At 42.8% G+C, this 19,194-nt stretch overlaps 1 protein-coding gene across 1 annotated transcript in view; it reads right to left on the bottom strand.

Moving 5' to 3' along the window:
* Nucleotides 1-2,557, bottom strand: part of LOC147635779 (putative ribose-5-phosphate isomerase 3, chloroplastic) — a 32,353-nt gene extending 29,796 nt beyond the window's left edge. The window contains exons 1-5 of the mRNA XM_086803183.1: nt 2,277-2,557; nt 1,836-1,885; nt 1,665-1,757; nt 1,503-1,544; nt 1,334-1,396 (exon numbers count right to left, since the gene is read on the bottom strand). Coding sequence (XP_086659309.1) covers nt 1,334-1,396; nt 1,503-1,544; nt 1,665-1,757; nt 1,836-1,885; nt 2,277-2,445 — 417 coding nt within the window. The 5' untranslated portion in view covers nt 2,446-2,557. The remainder of the gene's footprint in view (nt 1-1,333; nt 1,397-1,502; nt 1,545-1,664; nt 1,758-1,835; nt 1,886-2,276) is intronic.
* Between the last annotated feature and the right edge of the window lie 16,637 nt (nt 2,558-19,194).

The following is a 19,194-nucleotide window of genomic DNA, read 5'->3' as shown; positions in this document are numbered from 1 at the left end:
GACGGTCCACTGGGAACGTGGGGAGTGTTGGGATCTTCACGTGCTTCTCAACCATCTCAAGTAAATCTGCCATTGCAAGGGTGTAATTAAAAAGGGAGGCTGGGTGGGAAAAAATGAAGAACTAAACCTGCAAGTGGCTGTCCAGCAACAAGGCCCGCCTTTCGCTTGCTTCTCCTCTTCTCGTACGGCCCAAAACAGTCCTCCAATCAGCAACACAAACAGCCCCCCTCTTGCTCATATAGTTCCCAAGATCTTTCAAGAGCCTAGAGCTCTGATACCATGTCAGAATATGCAACGGAGATGAAGACAAGATCTGGAAACACTAGAGCAAGTGCACAGCAGAAAAACGCAGAAATGAGAGAGAGAGAGAGAGAGAGAGAGAGAGAGAGAGAGAGAGAAGCATATAACTCTACTATATACACAAGAAAATCCCAAATGAAGAATGGGGGGCAAGGGGCCATTTTATATGGCCCTAGACGACAAATCGGCCTGCTGAAAAACAGCCGACTGCCCCCTGAATGTACCCGACCAGCAGCACTCTAGTCAACTTCTATAAACCCTGTCGGCCAGCACCAACTGAGTCGGCCAGCTCCTAACAGTCATATCGGATACCACACACAGGCAGGCGGGCAGCCGACAGCCCTCCACACAACAGAAAAATGGAAAAAAAATAGGGAAAAAATATGGAGAGTAGGGAAAAATAAGAAAACACCTAAATCGGGCACACCCACATCAGAGGCCCTGGTGTAAATATACAGACAGGAGATGATTGCTAACAGAGACAGCTTCAACATCAACAGTTTTTGTGTCCTGCTTTTGTGTATTACTATCTCCGGTCTTGGTCTCCCTAGCAAAATCACGTGCTTGGAGCTCACAGATACTGTTTATGCATGTTAGGTATCATATACTCTAAAACATATTTAAAAAGGAGATGGCTCCTCAAGGGCACTAAACAACGGTTTGATCCAGTTTTGAAGAGCATTTGGAAAAATCTAATGTATTGGAGCTCAATTAGATTCAATATTGAACTAGAAATGGTGTGAACCAATTTGTCCTTGCCATAGTTAGTGTAGAAGCATCTTTTTGGATCTTTGATCAGGCTTCAATGGTACTTTGGACTCAAGGACACAAGTCACCTGGACACCACCATAGTTTGAAAGCAACAAGGCTAGAATAAAGTTAAAAAAGGTTTCTACAACAAATTTGGATTCACCCAAAAATGTACCATCATTGGCTGTATCAATCAAACTGTTATGATGTTATGTGCTAATGATTGCAATCATGTGGTTATACTATAACTTCTGAAAGAGTACATGAAGAGCTGGCAGCTGACCTTCGGGTGGTCATCTAAGACTGACAGAGGGATTCCAAGTGAGGCTGCTTGCTCTGCTGTTCGCTGCAAAAAATACAGCACATTCAAAAACAAACCATTGGGGGTCAACAAAATACAGCTGGTCATGGACACAAACATGGGTTGAATGATACTGACACATAGGACTGACCTTAGAAGTAGGGACACCCACAATGTTGGTAAGCTTTCCTTCCTGCAACTCCCAAGAAAGCCACACAAGAAAAAATTCCATGAGAACCCTGCACGTGCGTGTGTGCGCGTGTTTCCTTGACTGAATTAGGCAAAAAAAAAATTAAAATGATTTGAATAACACCTTGAGAAGTTGCCCAATTTTGGCAACAACAAATGCGGCAGTGGATCCAGTGCCCAGCCCCAGCACCATTCCGCTCTCCACATACTCCACGGCCTGCACAAGAGGGCCAAAAAAAAGTAACCAAAGAGTGCATTTTGTCTATGGTAAGTTTCGTTGTATGAGATGGCCTACCTTATCAGCTGCCAGCTTCTTCAACTCGTCCTGGGTGAGAACCTTAGAAACTGCATTAGGAAAATTGGGAGAAAAAAAAAGGAAAATGGCCACTTCAGCACATTTCTCATCCAGATCCATCACGTCTCGGAATAGCTCATGCTATAAAATGTAGAATTAACATCATAAAAAGGAAGAATTTCACAGAAATCCCGCATTAAGAACATGGTTTCTCCTTATTTCTCTCCTGAACAATTAATTTCTCTCAAAAAATATATATAATTTCTCTCGTTAAAAAAAGCACAATTCACCTCATGAAAAATGCAGAAACTTTTCTTGCACAATTCTCAACCAGACAGACCAAATCAAAACAAAAATGATGGCGGCAAAATCAATCGTGTGTGTATGTGTGCGGGGGGGGGGGGGGGGATGTTGTGGAAAATGTAGAAAATATGGAATAACCTGAGGCACGCACAGCCATGGGAAGGTAGGAGGGGACGATGGAGAGTCGTGCTTTGGAAGATCGAGGGAAGCACAGGAAAGAAGAAGAAGAAGACCGCACGGAGGCTAACTGGCTATGGAGAAGGCAAGCAGACGATGATGATGATGTTGTTGATGCAACCATCGCCATGGCTAAAGAGCCTGCTGCTTTTTTTTCTGTTCGCTCACTTGATGCGTGGCTTCGCCTACCATCGAGTTTGCAGTTTATGCACTAGTAATTTATGCCAATTAACGTCATGAAAAGATAAGGCTTGGCTAGCCACACACACTTGCTTTAAAACTTATGTCTTATAAATGGTCAATTTTGACTCACCTTAAGTGAAGGGGTTGAAAGGAGGTTAATGTGCTCACAATTTTTTTTGGTTTACTATTGAACTATTAGAATGTTTTACAATCGTATCATCTTCTATTGCTTAGGAATCGGATTTTCAGTACGCGTTAGCCTAGGAGCTAGTAGGCGTGAGCTAACAAGCCGTAACTGTAGAAAATCCATTTTAGGCCCGCTTAGTCAAGAAGTGGGGATACAAGATGATATTACTAGCAATCTCATTGCCATCTGTTTGTTCAATCTTAATCATCGGTCTCTACCTAGCTTATGATCTAATTGCAATGTTTCCCAGAGGGCCTCCCTTGTGTCTTGAGAGAGATTGAAGGAGTGAGAGGTGCGAGCGACTCTACGGTGACAGCATGAAGGTGGAGCTTGGAGGTTAGAGCTTAACAAGTGAGCTTGGAGGCCTCAAGGGACTCAAGTTCGAAGTATTGGTAAGTGCCCTATGACAGTTGTGATCTATTGTTCATCCTTTAGGTGAATGTGTTGAGTTCCCTCTTGGAGGTGTGGTAGCCCATAACATTTTTGGTGCCGCTACTGGGGGGAAACACCTTTGTTTCTTCCATCCTCTTGGAGTTTCAGCTCCCATTGCATAAGATTCATGATTGCCCTTGCATTCTAGTAGTGCATTGTGTGGAAAATGAATGGATAAGATGTGTGTGAAAAATGAATGGATAAAATGTGTGTGGTAGGAAGAAATCGTAAGAAATTGGTTGTGATGTTGTGTATAATTGTGGTGGAGTGGTCTTAGGATACAGCTTCACTGTTTTTTCTTGTTAATCTTGATATTTGCATCATTGAAAGCACCAACGTGAATGAGCAGGTTGGTGTTCTTTATTTTCTCCTTTTTCATAAATTCACAAAATCAAAAACATAAGGAGCCATTGATTGTGCCAAGAACTTGCATTCCTTTCCTTAGGCATGGCACAATCAATTTTGGGGTCAATTGGATAAGTATTACACACCCAAAATCATAACTTTCAACGCGGGAAGTTCCACGTGAAACTGCATAAAAACGTTTACACCGTGAACATTTTTTATAACTTCATGCCACGAATCGCTCGTGATATCAGTGCCACAAATTATGGGATTGCCTTGCCAAAAATAGACAACCTTATCCTGACACCTCGGACACCACAAAGTCTACCAAAATTTTTGATCACATGAAAGTTCAGCAAAACGTTCACGACGTGAAACCTTTTTGAAGCTGTTCACGGCCTTTTTTGTTCACGACGTGAAACCTTTTGAAATTGTTCACGACGTGAACCCTTTTTTGTTCATGATGTGAACTTTCTCTATAGACTCACAGGTTGGCCAAATCCAACAAATAGTCAGACCAAGGCCATAAAGGTCGCTAAGGGAGGGCAGCCTATATTAAAGAGAGGGGATTTGACCCGAAAGGCAAAAATCTTTGAGCACGTGAGAGTGCAGAATAACGTTCACGCTGCCGCGTGAAGCCGTGAACCTTTTCTAACTTTTCACGCCGCGAACCATTCTCTACAGTTTCACAGCTTCAGAAACAGAGTGATAGGAAGCAAAATCAAATTGGGTCGACAAGTAGCTTATCAAATCGTACATACATGTACTTAAGTTCTAGAAAACTCATCATCAAAAGACGATCTTACACCTGACGATAGTGCATCAAATCACCCAGGATCTTCCTATCAAAGAAGTGTGGGATCAAGACATTCCGCAAGCATTACCTGAGTGTTTTAAGAAACCTGACCACCGCTAAAACTAGTAGCGAAGAGTCTATGGAAGATGGGCTGAGATACGCTGGGTTTGGGGAAGAGGAGAAACCACCCTCCCCAACTAGGTCCAGTGGTATCATTGATATCGCCTGGGGATTTTTTGGTCTCCAAACCAGTCATGATGATGAAGAAGCGCAATCTACGGGCATGGGTCCATCAACCAGCGCTGGACTCGATCCACGACAAGAAGTGCCCATTCAAACGTCTAATTCTAGGTTGTCGAATACCGGCACCCCCCAATTGTCCAAAAATTCTATGGGGACGGGGATCGTATCCAACATGTAGAGATTTTTGAATCCACATGTGAAACCTGTGGGCCAGTCAGTGATGTAAACTTTACAAGACTCAAGAACGTTTTTGTTCCCAGTTTTGCCCGAAGGGGTGACAGATGGAGCCCGTGTGGCACATTTACATAATATCAAACAAAAGGAAGTTGAATCGATGAGAGACTATGTGTCCCGTCTTAAGCACTTAAATTCAAGGTGCAAACTTAGGGAGAGGTTAACTGATGATCAGTTATTGCTGATCAGTTATTGCCTTGCTTCCGGAGAGGGGTTAGAAACCACAAAATGTATGATTACATAGTACTAGCCCGACCTGCTACTCTCGATGCATGTTCTTGGTGCATGTTGCAAACTGGCAATCAAATATGAAGATAATATGTTATAATTGCCACAATCGGAAGATGTCAAAACATCTTCAGCAAACTACAACTTCGTTTGTCTCGAGCCACCAAGAAATTGGAACTCAAAGCAAGCAAGTCAGAAACATGACGGTGGATGAGCTCAGTAATGCCATATTAGAGAAATTGAAAGTAAAAGAGGGAAGAGAAATATCTGGTCATCATGGGCATAATCATCTTTACCCCCGTAGGGAATTGGTGTGATGCTCTATGTGTAGATTAAATCACACTACCACCAAGTGTCCACGGTTAAGAGCAAGGCCATTACTCCACTGTGTAAAATTAGGAAATCATGACACTTCAATGTGCAGATATCCAAGATTTCAAAATGTTGCACAGCTACCAGTACTAAGAGCCCCATTGGCTTTACTTGCGCCACCTGTACAAATCACCGCTATTGCTGAACAACCCAACTCTTCCTACTTACCTAGGGGGATGTTTCAGGTATAAGACGCTTCACCTTTGCCACCACTAGTTCTACCACCACAACCACCACAGGCTAAAATAAATCAAGTATTGATTGAAGAGCCATCAAAAGATGTTGACATAGTGTGGGAAGTAGAACTTAGTAGAGAGTACTACGAAGAAACGATGGAGGTCACGCCGGAATATTATGTCCTATAGAATAACACGCCAGTACCTATGTTTCAAACCACGGTACAATAGAAGGGCAAGGACATGAATTCAAACCTGAGAAGAGAACCGCTACAATGCTTTGGCTGCTTCTGCGAAGGGCCGCATCGAGTTGCCGAGTGCCCCGACAAGAATATGGTTCATACACCCCAACCCCAACAAGTGGCAGCTCTGCCCAATGACATGCCAGTACTCACCTGTACTAAATGTGGAATTGATCATTTGATCAAGGATTGTCCATATCGCGCAAGTGGTTCGACTTCTACTGCCAATCAGGCCACCAACCAGCCAGGCACTAGCTATCCTGGATGGTGGGGCGGGGGTTAGTATCATTGCAAACATTGCTGGGAAAACCGGGGGAAACCTGATCTAAAAAAAGTAAATCTAATCGTTAAAATGGCTAACGGAACGTATTCAAGGCCCATTGGGAATCTGGAGAATGTTAAATTCAAACTCTTTACGTTTCGCTACCATTATACATTTGTGGTCATGGACTTCCTACGCCAACCAGATTCATATGACATAATATTAGGGAGACCCTTCATGAGGGAATCCAAATTGGTGCATGATTGGGCCTTAGATTACGTGTATGTACGTAGGGATTCGTAAATCTTAAAGATTGATCTAAGAACATGGAAAGCACACCCCATGGGAGGAAATGGAAATGTATGTGTCACTTCCTCCTCCGGACTTTAGTGAAAACTGGATGTGCATGTGTTGGCCACCATTGATGTGATACAACCCAGGGGAACCTAGTATGTGGAATCTGGAACCATCCCCACCACGACCTCTATCTGTATGGTTAATTGGCATACCATTGATGAGGAATCAGAAGGGAAGCCATCAAGTACAGAAGGTACCATAGCACAAAGCCTTACCAGTGCTCAACGCCTCAGACGGTGGCGAAAGTAGAAATGATATATAGCCTAACGAAATGCGTGTTTATACAAAGAAAAATCACGGATGCCCAGTGGCTGAGATACCTTGAGGCCACTAAGGTACACGATGAGTTCTCAAAGGATTGGGGTGAGGAGTTGAGTAAGATATCGCTGGAGGGAAGGCACAAGGAGAAAGTCATTCTTCAACAGCTAGAAACACCCAAGCTTACTAAAGCTGGGCGCCGAAAACATAATAAAGCCTTGGCAGAAGCAAAACGTGAGGCGAGAAAGATCATGGCTAAAACCAAAAGTGAAAATGAGGACAAACCAGACTTCCTCTCAGTACTACCCGACCACTTCAAAACCTATATTGTTGGCAAACGAAAAGTGGTCTGATTGATAGCAACAAGGGTGAAGGAGAATGGACTGTCCACATCATATGATGGCCCGACAGAAGTCAAGGAAGTGGATATTGTGGGACCAGGGAAGGAAGCTCGACCCGTATACATTGCTATAAGGACTTGACTTCGGCTAAAGAAAATGAGCTCATTGCTCTCCTTAAGGAATTTAAGGATTGTTTCGCTTGGAATTACAAAGAGATGAAGGGGGTACCACTTGAGGTAGTACAGCATACGATTCCAATCATGGAAGGGTCAAGACTAACCAGACAGAAACCATACCAAATGAATCCTAAGTATGCGGCAATTGTAAAGGAGGAAATTGATAAGCTCATTGCTGTGGATTTCATCTATGAAATCGAATATACAGATTGGTTGTCTCACCAATCGTGATAGTGCCAAAAAAGAATAGAAAACTTAGGGTATGTGTTGATCTTAAAAAGGTCAACGCAACCACTAGGAAAAACAATTATCAATGCCTTACACAGAACATGTTTTAGAAAGAGTGGTTGGGAGAGAAGCTTACAGCTTCTTAGATGGGTTCTCCGGTTACAATCACGTGTCCATAGCACCAGAGGACCAGCACAAGATAGCTTTTAATACAATGTGGGGGACATTTGCATACAAGGTTATGCCATTCAGCCTCACCAACGTCCCAGCAACCTTTCAAAGGTTGATGTGCACATCCTTCAAGGAGGACTACTTACAAAAGTGGTTGGAGGTATTCATTGATGATATGTGTGCACACTCTTGATGGGTAGACCATCTTGCCTGCTTGAGGAAAGTGTTTGAGCGATGTCGATTATATCATATATCCCTGAACCCCTTTAAATGTCAGTTTTGAGTCAAGCATGGTGTGATATTGGGACACATTGTCTTAAAGAATGGTATATCCACGGACGAAAGCAAGGTCAAGCTGATATTGGAGCTGCCACCGCCTACCAACTACAAGGGTGTGCAAAGATTTATGGGCCATGTGGGGTATTATTGCCGCTTCATAATTTTCTATGCTGAAATAGCTAGACCCTATACAAGCTCCTCATTGTCTTTGAGTGGACTGAGGAGTGTCAGGAAGCATGTGATCGATTGAAGTAAGCGTTGGCTAGCGCGCCAATTCTACGGCCTCCCAATTGGGATCTCATATTTCACGTGCATATTGATGCATCAAATTTTGCTATTGGTTGCGTACTAGCTCAGCCCTGGGGTGAGTTCAAATTGGACTATCTGGTTTGCTTCACTAGTTGTCAGCTAAATGATGCGGAGGTGAACTACACCACCACACAGAGAGGGAGGGATTGGCCATGGTTTATGCCATTAAGAAATATCGACATTACCTTTTATCCAATAAATTCATATTTTTCGTGGACCATCAAGCCTTACTATACCTAGTGAACAAACCTTGCACCACGGGGGGAATCACATGATGGTTGCTATTGTTGTTGGAATTCGACTTTACAGTCACGCGATAAGAAAGGGAAGCATGTGTTAGCTAATCACATGTCAAGAATTCCAAATGGGGAACCGGCCAACTGGTGTGTTGATGATGATCTCCCTGATGCTTGTTTATTCAAGTTGGACATGGTACCCGAATGTAGTGAGGAAATCTTAGAGTATCTAGCTTATAGTTTTTCGCAGGTAATACCTTTCAACAAAGGTAAAATGCGGCGGCGGCTTATCAAGCTTGCTGCACCTTATCAATTGAATTGCGGGAGAACTATATAAGCTGGGAAAAGATAGTGTACTCGAAAGGTGCGTTAGAGAAGATAAGTTCGTCACCATACTGGAAGAAGCTCATTCAGGAATAGTAGGCGGGCATTTTGCTGGGGAAATCACAACTCGAAAAGTGCTTCAAGGAGGACTATGGTGGCCTACGGTATTCGGAGATGCCATAGAATTTGTCAAAAGATTCAAAGAATGTCAACGTGTTGCTATTCCACAACAAAAGGACAAGATGCTACTCACCCCTATTATTGTAAGACAATCGTTCAAGAAATGGGGGATAGATTTTGTGGGACCTATTAGTCAAGCGGCACATCCATATCCCAAGCGCGATACGTGATCGTGGGGCCATGGACTATTTCACAAAATGGGCAAAAGCCAGAGCCTCAAAGAGAGCTGATGCACGAACAACAAAAGCCAGAGCCTCAAAGAGAGCTGATGCACGAACAACTGTAAAAATTTTAGACGAGGAAATCATCTCGAGGTTTGGCTCCCCATTAGAATTGGGTAGTGATCGCGGCTCACATTTTATCAATGAGGTGATTGATCATTTACTTGCGGGATTCTTAGTGATTCATCGAAAATCATCACCTTATTATCCACGGGCCAATGGTCAAGCAGAGAGTACAAACAAGATTTTGTGTATTATCTTGACAAAAACCTTGGTCGAACAGACTGGGAACATAAGCTGATAGCGGCCTATCAAACATCATATAAGGTAGCGACAGGTTACGCTCCCTTCCATTTAGCTTATGGTGTTGAAGCAATTATGCCCATGGAATACCTAGTCCCAAGCTTAAGGATTGCCATACAAGAGCGTCTAACGGAGAATGCATTAGCTAAAAGGCTAATTGACTTAGAGAAGCTGGATGAGACCAGACTAATAGCATCACATGGACTCATGGTTAAAAAACTACGCAAGAAACATTGGCTCGACAAAAACCTTAAGCAAAAAGAACTGGAAACGGGAGACCTTGTCCTCATGTATGGTGTCGGAAGCACTAGGAAAAAGAAACTCAAATAGCGAGGCCTGGGACCATTTCAAGTATCGAAAATCACACCTCAGGGGTTTGTTCGAATTGAGACAATTGATGGCATCCAGATGGAGGGTTATGTCAATGGAAGCAAATTAAAAAAATATTTTCGACCACTGACCCAAGAGATGCTCTTGCAAGAACATCTCTTAAAACAACAAAAACAGCTTGCAAGACTAATACATGTCAACATGACTTCTGTGACTCTTTTGGATGAAGGGGAACTAAACATTGAGCCAGCACGACTCAAGGTGGGACTTATTATGGCTAAAGACCATGTAAAAAGCATTGCATTAATAGATACGGGGTCAAGTCATAACTTGATCTCGTATGACACCTAGGTAAGCATTAGATAGACCACACCTTGGTAAGCATTAGATAGACCACACCTAGGTAAGCATTAGATAGACCACACCTTGAACCCACTAATGCGCAAGCTCGTAGTGTTCACTTGATAACCACAAAAGACAAAGGATTTTTAAATGTTAACATTTCCATCAGAAATAATTCCTTGGTTGGGGAAGGTGTCATCACCAGCATCGAAGAAGCCAAGAATGTCACCCTCCGTGTGCCAAACTCGGCCAGAACCGAGATCACGAACCTGTTGCAAAATGATTCGCGGCTCCAGGGAAAACTCACCCAAACCTTCGATGGTGATGGTTGTTACTACCTCCAGATCCTCATGCCGACATCATCATAGCCAATCTACCCGAAGCCCGCGCTTGGAGGAGGAATGAATGCCTTTCTGCGATAGCATGGCCTCAATGCCCAAACCCTTCCTAACCTCGCCCCTAACCCAAACCACCCCAACCAACCTCTCGACAATGATGATGATGAGCTCAGAGGAACGAAGACTAAAGCTATCTGACCCAGGAGATCGATGGCGATGGTGGGTACCTCGGCCAACCCAATGCAGCAAGAGGTTGTTGGGTTTGACCATATTGGCATTAGTGTTCCTCAACTCAAACTTGAGGAAGTCATCCTTCATCTACTAGATCCATTCTTCCATATCACCATCACAAATGTGCCTGTCATTGGGTTCAAGAGTCTGGGAGCTAAGGTTGTAGAGGTGGATTCTTCTCCATGTTGTCCTCTTGTATCATCTCTGTGCATCTCTGTGTCTATTTGTCTTGTGCGCAATCCATATCCGACTAGTGTATGTTGCGTGCATAACCAAAGTCACTCAGCATGTTGCTCGAGACAGCAATCAGTCCCCAACAAGAGCCAGTCAAGGATACCACTTGGATAGGACAACAACAAGGAAGAAGGACAAAACAGACCATACATTCCACATGGTCTACATAATAGGTGACTATCATAAAAATTAATTGATCTATAGTACCAAACAACACAAATAGATAACCAACGTGAACACAATCATTACATATAGGTGGCATGAACCATGTAGAGAACCTTCATAAGCTTAGGAGAACTCCACTAGCCGATATCTTCTCACCATCATCATCACCATCTTGTCGACATCTTCAGCAATCCTCTTTGCAAACACCTTCAAGGCATTGGTAGCCATATCCAAACACATTGCAGCATAAGGTGCATAGAATGCATTCAACCACCACTAATTTGTTTGAGGCTGTGCTAATAGGATGACAAAGAATGTTGAAGAGCTGCACTTGGGAGCACATAGTCGAGTGTGGCTGAAGTCAGGGCCTCTAGAAGATGGTGGCATTTGTGTGCAAGAAGACTTCACATAAGCTACAAAAAGTGTGATGGCAAGCTAGGGAGAGTAGTTGTGGTCGCGAGTGAGCACAGACTAGTCGGGAATGGGGTCTCAAACAGGAACATTGGCCTGAATACGTCAAGCATGACAAACTTGGTAGGAGCTGTTAGGCGAAAGTTGGAATTGTGATGAGGAGCTTGAGCAAGCACTTTGAGCTATGGCTCCCTTCGTTACCGGCATTCTGACCACCTGCATGTAGATGGCAGAAGGTGGGTGGTGCAAAGCAAGTGATAGGAGTGGCCTATATGAGATGCACAGCTGATGAACGGCGACGTTGACACAACAACAAGGAGGTGTTGGCCGGCAAATGTATACCACCACTTTGGAGGTAGGTACAACTCTGGACACCTGAGCGTGGATAGACAAAGCAAGGCAAAGGGCGGCTAAACCTAGACACCGACCACAGTGGTGTCATCATGAGTGCAGATGATGGGGCGATGGTGGGAGCTGCAAAAAAGAAATAGAAAGAAGTCTTGGGGGTTGGCGCGTGCTGCAAAAAGAAAGGAAATAGAAAGGTCCGAAAGCAAAATTTAAAAAAAACTCCAAAAGGATAATAAATAGAAGATTCCAAGCTGAAAATTCCAAAATAGAAGTCTACTCTAGAATACTCCAAAATAGAAGTCTCCTATGCTTTGATACCATTTTAAAATTTAAGGGGGAAAGAAAAGTGAGCCATTCATAATGAAAATAGACTTGATTGCATTGTTCCAAATGATCTTGTACATAGTGCTTATATAGCCATAAGAGGTACACTCAATGTGATTGGATATATTTCTAGGATGACATCATTGCTTATGGAATTTGGTGGTGGATTACATATTTTATCGTAGACTAAAAGATATCCTATGCATAATAGTTAAAAAGGCTAGGGACTACAAGTTGGGCTTATTTCCAACAACTTACTCTCATGCTAGAGTGCTTTGCCTTGGCCAATTTGTTATCGGCACAAACAAGCCGTAATCATTTTGCGTAAGAAACCATGACCCTCAATGAAAGGCCCTAACATCCCACCATGCTAGCCAAGTTGCCAAGCAAGGAATCTCTCCCTTCATGGCATGATTATTTCTCCAAAATGTTTACAATTCTTGCTTGCACTATTTCGGCTGCCAACTCTGTGGGGGATTCTTTCCATTTTCTGCACAAAATCTTGTGGTCCTCCTTAGAGGATGCACATATACATTTATTTGTATGATTGAGCATGCTATGTTCCCCAATGGAAAACACAAGATCTCTTCTTGCCCTGCATGATCTTTAGCACCGCCGTTATACACAGACCACACAGCTAACCAATTATCACTAGCCTCATCGACCATGAACCCTCGAAACTCTAGAGTTCCAAAGCCACACTTCTTAACCACAACATTCAGCATTTTTTAAAACTCAATCTGGGCATATCTATCCTCCACCTTGAACTCACATGTGGCTATTGTCAACAACTCATGGATGAACGGGTCATACACATGGGCACCCATTGTAGACAGCCTTGAACATGGTCAAATTGAATCCACATCTCTTGCAGATTGCCACCAGGACACATTCTATTCACAAGGTCCAAGCCACTTCATGTTCCAATAGTTGACATTTTAAATACATGCGGTTGGTGTGTGGTCTCTAGTTGATTAGGAAACAGAATGCTGTGAATAAATGGATATCTACATCTATTTTTTAGATTCAACACTGCATCCAATCCTTTTAAACTAACTAGGCTTGCTCTCTTTGCATCCTCTACACACTTTTGAATCCTCCTCTCAAAAAGTGGAGTGACTACATCCAAAAACTCTTTAAGGGCTCCATCTCCAAACTCAGCAGTATTTATAACAAGATCACCAACCAACAACATTTCTATAACAATGTCTAGGGCCACATTAACCCCTAATTATTTTGGAGTAGCGAAAGGATTGAATTGTGCATGCCTCTTCTCCTCCACACGTTTTTTTTTTTTGCCTAGATGAACCCTCTTCATAAGGGTGTTCATGAAAACTTAAAGGAATAGCACATCTTGTAGTTGAGAAATGGTCACTAGGTATGTAGTAGTATATAACTACTAGACAAGTCCCTATACACTTTAGCATTTGACCACAATGTTTGCAAGAGAGACTTCCATAATCACGAGCGACCAACAATTCCTATTGAGCATGTTCTTTTAAGTCTTCCTTTCCATTGTGCCAAGTTAGCGCTCATCATTCTTTCCAAGTATGGGCAATCAAGATTCAAGCATTGCAAATGACCACCACACCTACACTTAAAGCTTGAGTTGAGTGTAGTGATAATAAATAGGGTTGGCCAGAATGTACGGTAGTATAGAGAAAATCTGGCCAATCTACAGAGTAGGTAGAAATCCTAGATCTGTGTAAAGTGAGAAGTGTAAGAGCTTACCCACGCTTGTGGCAACGAAGATGAATGGATGTATGACGGCATAGATGTAAAACGCCATCAATGTACACCTAGCTTCACCACTTTAGAGACTAATGGCAAGGAGCTAATGGTTGTGCAGAGCCAAGCTCTGAAAAGCCAACAGGTGGCCATGCCAACGAGGAGAGTGTCAAGGCCAATGTGGCAAGAAGTCAAGGCAGGAGGAGGCATGAATGTCAATTGGTAGGTGCCTATAGTGAAATGCACAGGCTCCAAAACCAAGGCTGTAACCATTAGCTTTAATACCCATGTTAGATGAGGGAGAAGATGCTCTACACACTCACACACACGCAGTGATAGAGAAGCTCGGGGAGCGAGAGAGACAAATCTCAATGCTACAAAGTACTCAATAATAATGATGATGAATGAATGGAGTACAAGAGTACAAATAGAAGCCTTAGCCCTACGGCTAATGTTGCTAACATAGAAGTGTGTGTTCACACGGGGAAAAATCCCATGCTAGCACAAGGTAAAAAGTGTTCGTGTGTAGGGCTATTCACACCAAGGACTTCTAGGCTAACCAGGCTAACAAAAGTAACTATTGTTGCTATTTACATTATGAATAAGACCCCCACTAAAACAGTTCATGGTATTACACTTGAACATAAGGTTACATGCATAAAACCAGATGTGTCCAACTTCTTCAAAGTGTTTGTACATATTGCATATGTGCATGTTCTTGATGAAGTGAGATCAAAAGTCAAATCCAAAGGCAGAGAAATACATCTTCATTAATTATGCTTTGAAGCAAAAAGGTTATAAATGACACGAGGACGTAGACATGAAGTGAGATCAAAAGTCAGATCCAAAGGCAGAGAAATACATCTTCATTAGTTATGCTTTGAAGCAAAAAGGTTATAAATGACACAAGGACATAGAGATGTTGTCTCTTTGATGAGATGAGTAGATGGTATACACTAGTGAAGACAATTGAAGATGAAGATGTAAGAAGTAATGATATTGTTCCACATGTAGAGAAATAATCACAGGTGCTTAGTGGACCTAGAGAGTCCGCTAGCAATGAATCCAGTGTTAGTCTATGGTCAAGCAAGTCGAGGAAAAATTCAAGGAACGTAGATGCATCACCTCGTGGAATACAGGTGTTGGTACACATATACATGTAAAGGGAATGAAAAGGTAGATCAACATTTGTCCTTGATCTGTCAACACATCACTCATATGTGGATGGTGACTCTAGTGGCTTCGAGAAAAACCTTGATGAGAAGCTTACCATTCCATCAATGGTTACCCTTGGTGCATGAGGGTGTTTTGAGCACACCCCATTGAAAATGATCCAGGTTTACACAGGTCTACTCGGGTAAGATATCCTACTTGTTGACAGGATGAGATATGAGATAGAAATACCTCCCATCTCTATGCTCACATGGCTTAAGCAATACATAAGATAGACCCCACTTATTTTGAGTAGGCACTTGAAATTCAAAAATGGATAGATATCATGGATGAGTGGCAGTATTGGATACATATGCAACATGGGAATTAGCACCTTTTCGATGTAAGTGGGTGTACAAGATCAAGAATAACTCAAATGGATCTATAAACATGTATGCAAAAAGAGTGGTTGTTGCCAAGGGTAATGGTGGGAAGACATATGGCATTGACTATGAGGAGACATTAAACCTAGTTGTGAGAATGGCAACCCGTGAGAGCTATCATTACTATGGCTACAATAAGACATTTGGTCTTTACATTTGATGGTGGATGTAAAGAATATGTTTTTGCATGGTGATTTATAATAAGAAGTTTACATGATGCAACCACCAGAGCATACAGGTTATGAGAGCGATGCATATCTAGATTTTGTGTGTAGGTTCTATAATGCTTTATATGGTTTAAAGGAGGCACCCATAGCATGGTCGAACAAGATCAAGGAGTATCTTGTTACCATTGGATTTCAAATATCTTTTCACTTTATGTGAAAAAGAATAATAGAGAGATCATGTTGTTAGTCATTTATGTGGATAACTTAATTATCACTAGATGATAGTGATGCTGATATACATGATGTCAGTATACTTTTGAAGCAAAAGTTTGAGATAAAAGAGAGAGAGAGATTAAACATGGTTTGTAAGAATTGCAAGTTCCTTGGATGAAGCTCTCTTTTCTTTCTATGTTCTTTTTTCTCCTCTGATGAGAAGATGTTGTTACCATATTATAGTAGTGATGTGTGTGAACACACTTAGGACCGCCGGGGCACTTTTTCCCTCACTAGGAGGTTTTTTCCCCCGTGCATTGTATATACGCCCATTATCTTCTAGGGCTTGTTATCTTTCCTTTTTGGCACTCATAATACACTACTGTGTTGTGCTCAAGCTTCCTAATCTTCTTGAAGTTGTGTGTGCATTCCTGCAACCCTAATTCCAACAATTGGTATCAGAGCAGGCTTCCTCCTCCCGGGCAGCATCACCGGCACCTGCCGCTTCATCTCCTCCGATTGCGACGAGGTTTCACGAGCGTCTGCAGGTTAGTATATGCCGTGGGAGAGCCCGTAGGGCTTGGTCATTTCAGAATTTTGATCTGAAGTCATTTCGCCCTCCGTTTTTGCATTCCAAGTACTGCACAGGCAAAATCGTCCTACTGTGCAGATTTTCTGTCAAGATTGAAATCTGCAGGACAGGTGCCCATTCGTCTGTTTTGGGCTGTGCTACATAGCACAGGTCGATTTTATACAGGTTTTCCTCTTGCAGACAGCATTTACATCTAGTAGTACAGTCATTGGCCATGGCTGACAACAATGATGTATTCCGCATGTTGGCTGCTGAGGATAAGTTGGATGGCACCAACTATCCATTGTGGGCATATATGATGCGACATGTATTGGTAGCAAAGGGGTTATGGAACATTGTGCAGGGAATTGATGCACGTCCTATTGTGGCTGGGAATGCTGCAAACACATCAGAAACAGGTACTGTTGATGATGGTGCAGGCACAAGTGCTGTAGCAGCTGTTCGAGAACCACCACTTTCAGCAGAGCAGATTCGTTGGGATGGTAGAGATGCGCAGGCTCATGCCTTGATTGCGCTGTCTGTCAAACGTACCATTATCCCACATATTCGCTCCTGCAGGACTTCTAAGGATGCTTGGGATGTACTTGCCACATTGTATCAGGCAAGAAATGAGGCTCGTGTTGCTTACCTCCGAAAACAGTTGGAGAGTGAGCATATGAACGAAGGTGATTCTATGGATAGCTTTTTGACAAAGATCAAGGATTTCAAAGAGCAGCTCATTTCTGCAGATGAAATCCTGTCTGACAGTTCACTTGTGCAGACTGTTTTGAATGGTCTACCAGATTCTTATCAGGGTTTTGCTTCCACTCTTCGCTTGATGATGAAAGGCAATCCCAATGCCTTATCATTTGAGGAGTTAGTTTCTGTTTTGCTGCAAGAAGACCAGTCAAGGCAAAACAGGAATATTATGCGTGTCGCAGATCAAGCTTTCGTTGCTAGTCAGAGAAGCGGGAAAGGTAAAGCTGGCTTTTCTTCTAGTAAGCAGAAATCTGCAAATGCTGCGCAACCAAAGAAGGAAGACAAAGATGAGAAGAAGGGTGACAAACAGAAGACATTTTGCAAGTACTGTAAGGGAAATGATCATGTCATCAAAGCGTGTCCTAAGCTGGCTGCGAAAGAGGCTAAGAAGAAAGAGGCTGGTATGGCTGTTGTTGCAGATGCCTCTCCTTCTAACAATGAATCTGCTAATGTTGTTCAAGATACAGAATGGGCATTCAATGCGCAGTGCAGTTATGACCCATCTTTGCATGACACATGTATGTCTGCAGTAGATTCAGATGTATGGTACTTTGACAGTGGTGCCACTAAGCATATCACCTCGCAGCGCAGTTTATTCACTTTCCTTGAGTCTGCTCCCACAGGGAATACTGTCACTTGTGCCAATAACTCCTCTTATCCGGTTAAAGGAGTTGGACAGATTGTGCTGAATGTTGCAAATTGCAACACCTTTACACTTTTTGATGCATTGTATGTGCCAGGGATCAAAAAGAATCTGCTGTCAGTCTCCGCATTTGCCAAAACAGGTTTGGTTGTAAAATTTGTGGATGACAGATGTACTGTTCATGATCTCTCTTGTGGTGACATCATTGTAGCATCTGGTTCACTATGTCGAGGGCTGTATAAGCTCAATATGGATGGCAAATGTGTAGAGGATTCAGCATGTGCTATTATGGATACGCAGGCTATTTCAAATGCAAAACTGTGGCATGCACGTTTTGGTCATCTGAATTTTGCAAGTTTGCTGCGCCTGCAGAAATCTGAAATGGTGTCTTCTTTGCCTAAGCTTGAGGCACCTGTCAAGCATGTTTGTGAGGGCTGCATATTGGGTAAAATGCAGCGTGCTTCCTTTCCCAAAGATGGATCAGTGAGAGCTGAACGCAGATTGCAGCTTGTTCACAGTGATGTTTGTGGTCCCATGCAAACTCCATCATTTGGAAACTACCTTTACTTCGTGACTTTCATTGATGATTTTACCAGGCATGCATGGGTATATCCTTTGAAGGCAAAGTCCGAAGTGTTTTTGTGCTTCAAACAGTTTTTGGTTATGGCTGAAAATGTGTCAGAAAGTAAGATGGGCACCCTCCGTTCAGATCGAGGGGGGGAGTATATGTCTTCAGAATTTAATGCATTTCTGGCTGAGCGTGGGATAAAACACCAATGTACAGTGCCGTATACACCACAGCAAAATGGTGTGGCTGAGAGAAAAAACAGGTCTCTCATGGAAATGGCAAGATGTATGGTTAAGAGTCAAAGTCTACCACATGGTTTTTGGCTTGAGGCTGTCATGTGTGCCACTTATGTACTAAACAGGTGTCCCACCAAAGCATTACAGGTTGTCACTCCATATGAGGCTTGGCATAGCCGCAAGCCATCTGTTGGCCATTTACGTGTTTTTGGTTGCCTGGCATATGCATTAGTGCCTGTGCAACATCGCAGAAAATTGGATGACAAAGCTGTCAAATGTATTTTTGTTGGATATAGTGCTGAGAGCAAAGGCTATCGTTTGTATCATCCACAAACAAAGCGCATTTTGGTTAGCCGTGATGTTGTATTTGTGGAAGATGCAGTTCAGCCCTTGGTTTCATGTACTAAGGAGACAGATATCAGCTCACGTGATGTCTATGATACATTGTTGCCTCTTTTCAGTGGTGCACAGTCAAGTGCAATACCTCATGAGGCAGTTTTTCAGCCTATGCAGGTTTTAAATGATGGCACAGATCAGCCTATATCTGATGCAGATGTGCATGATGCACTTGAGGATGAGAGACAAGAGATTGA

Source organism: Cibotium barometz, chromosome 9 (assembly GCF_041138505.1).
Source record: "Cibotium barometz isolate CiBa-2024 chromosome 9, ASM4113850v1, whole genome shotgun sequence".
Taxonomy (NCBI): domain Eukaryota; kingdom Viridiplantae; phylum Streptophyta; class Polypodiopsida; order Cyatheales; family Cibotiaceae; genus Cibotium; species Cibotium barometz.
Note: the sequence above shows the minus strand (reverse complement) of the source record. Positions and strands in the feature narration are given on the sequence as shown.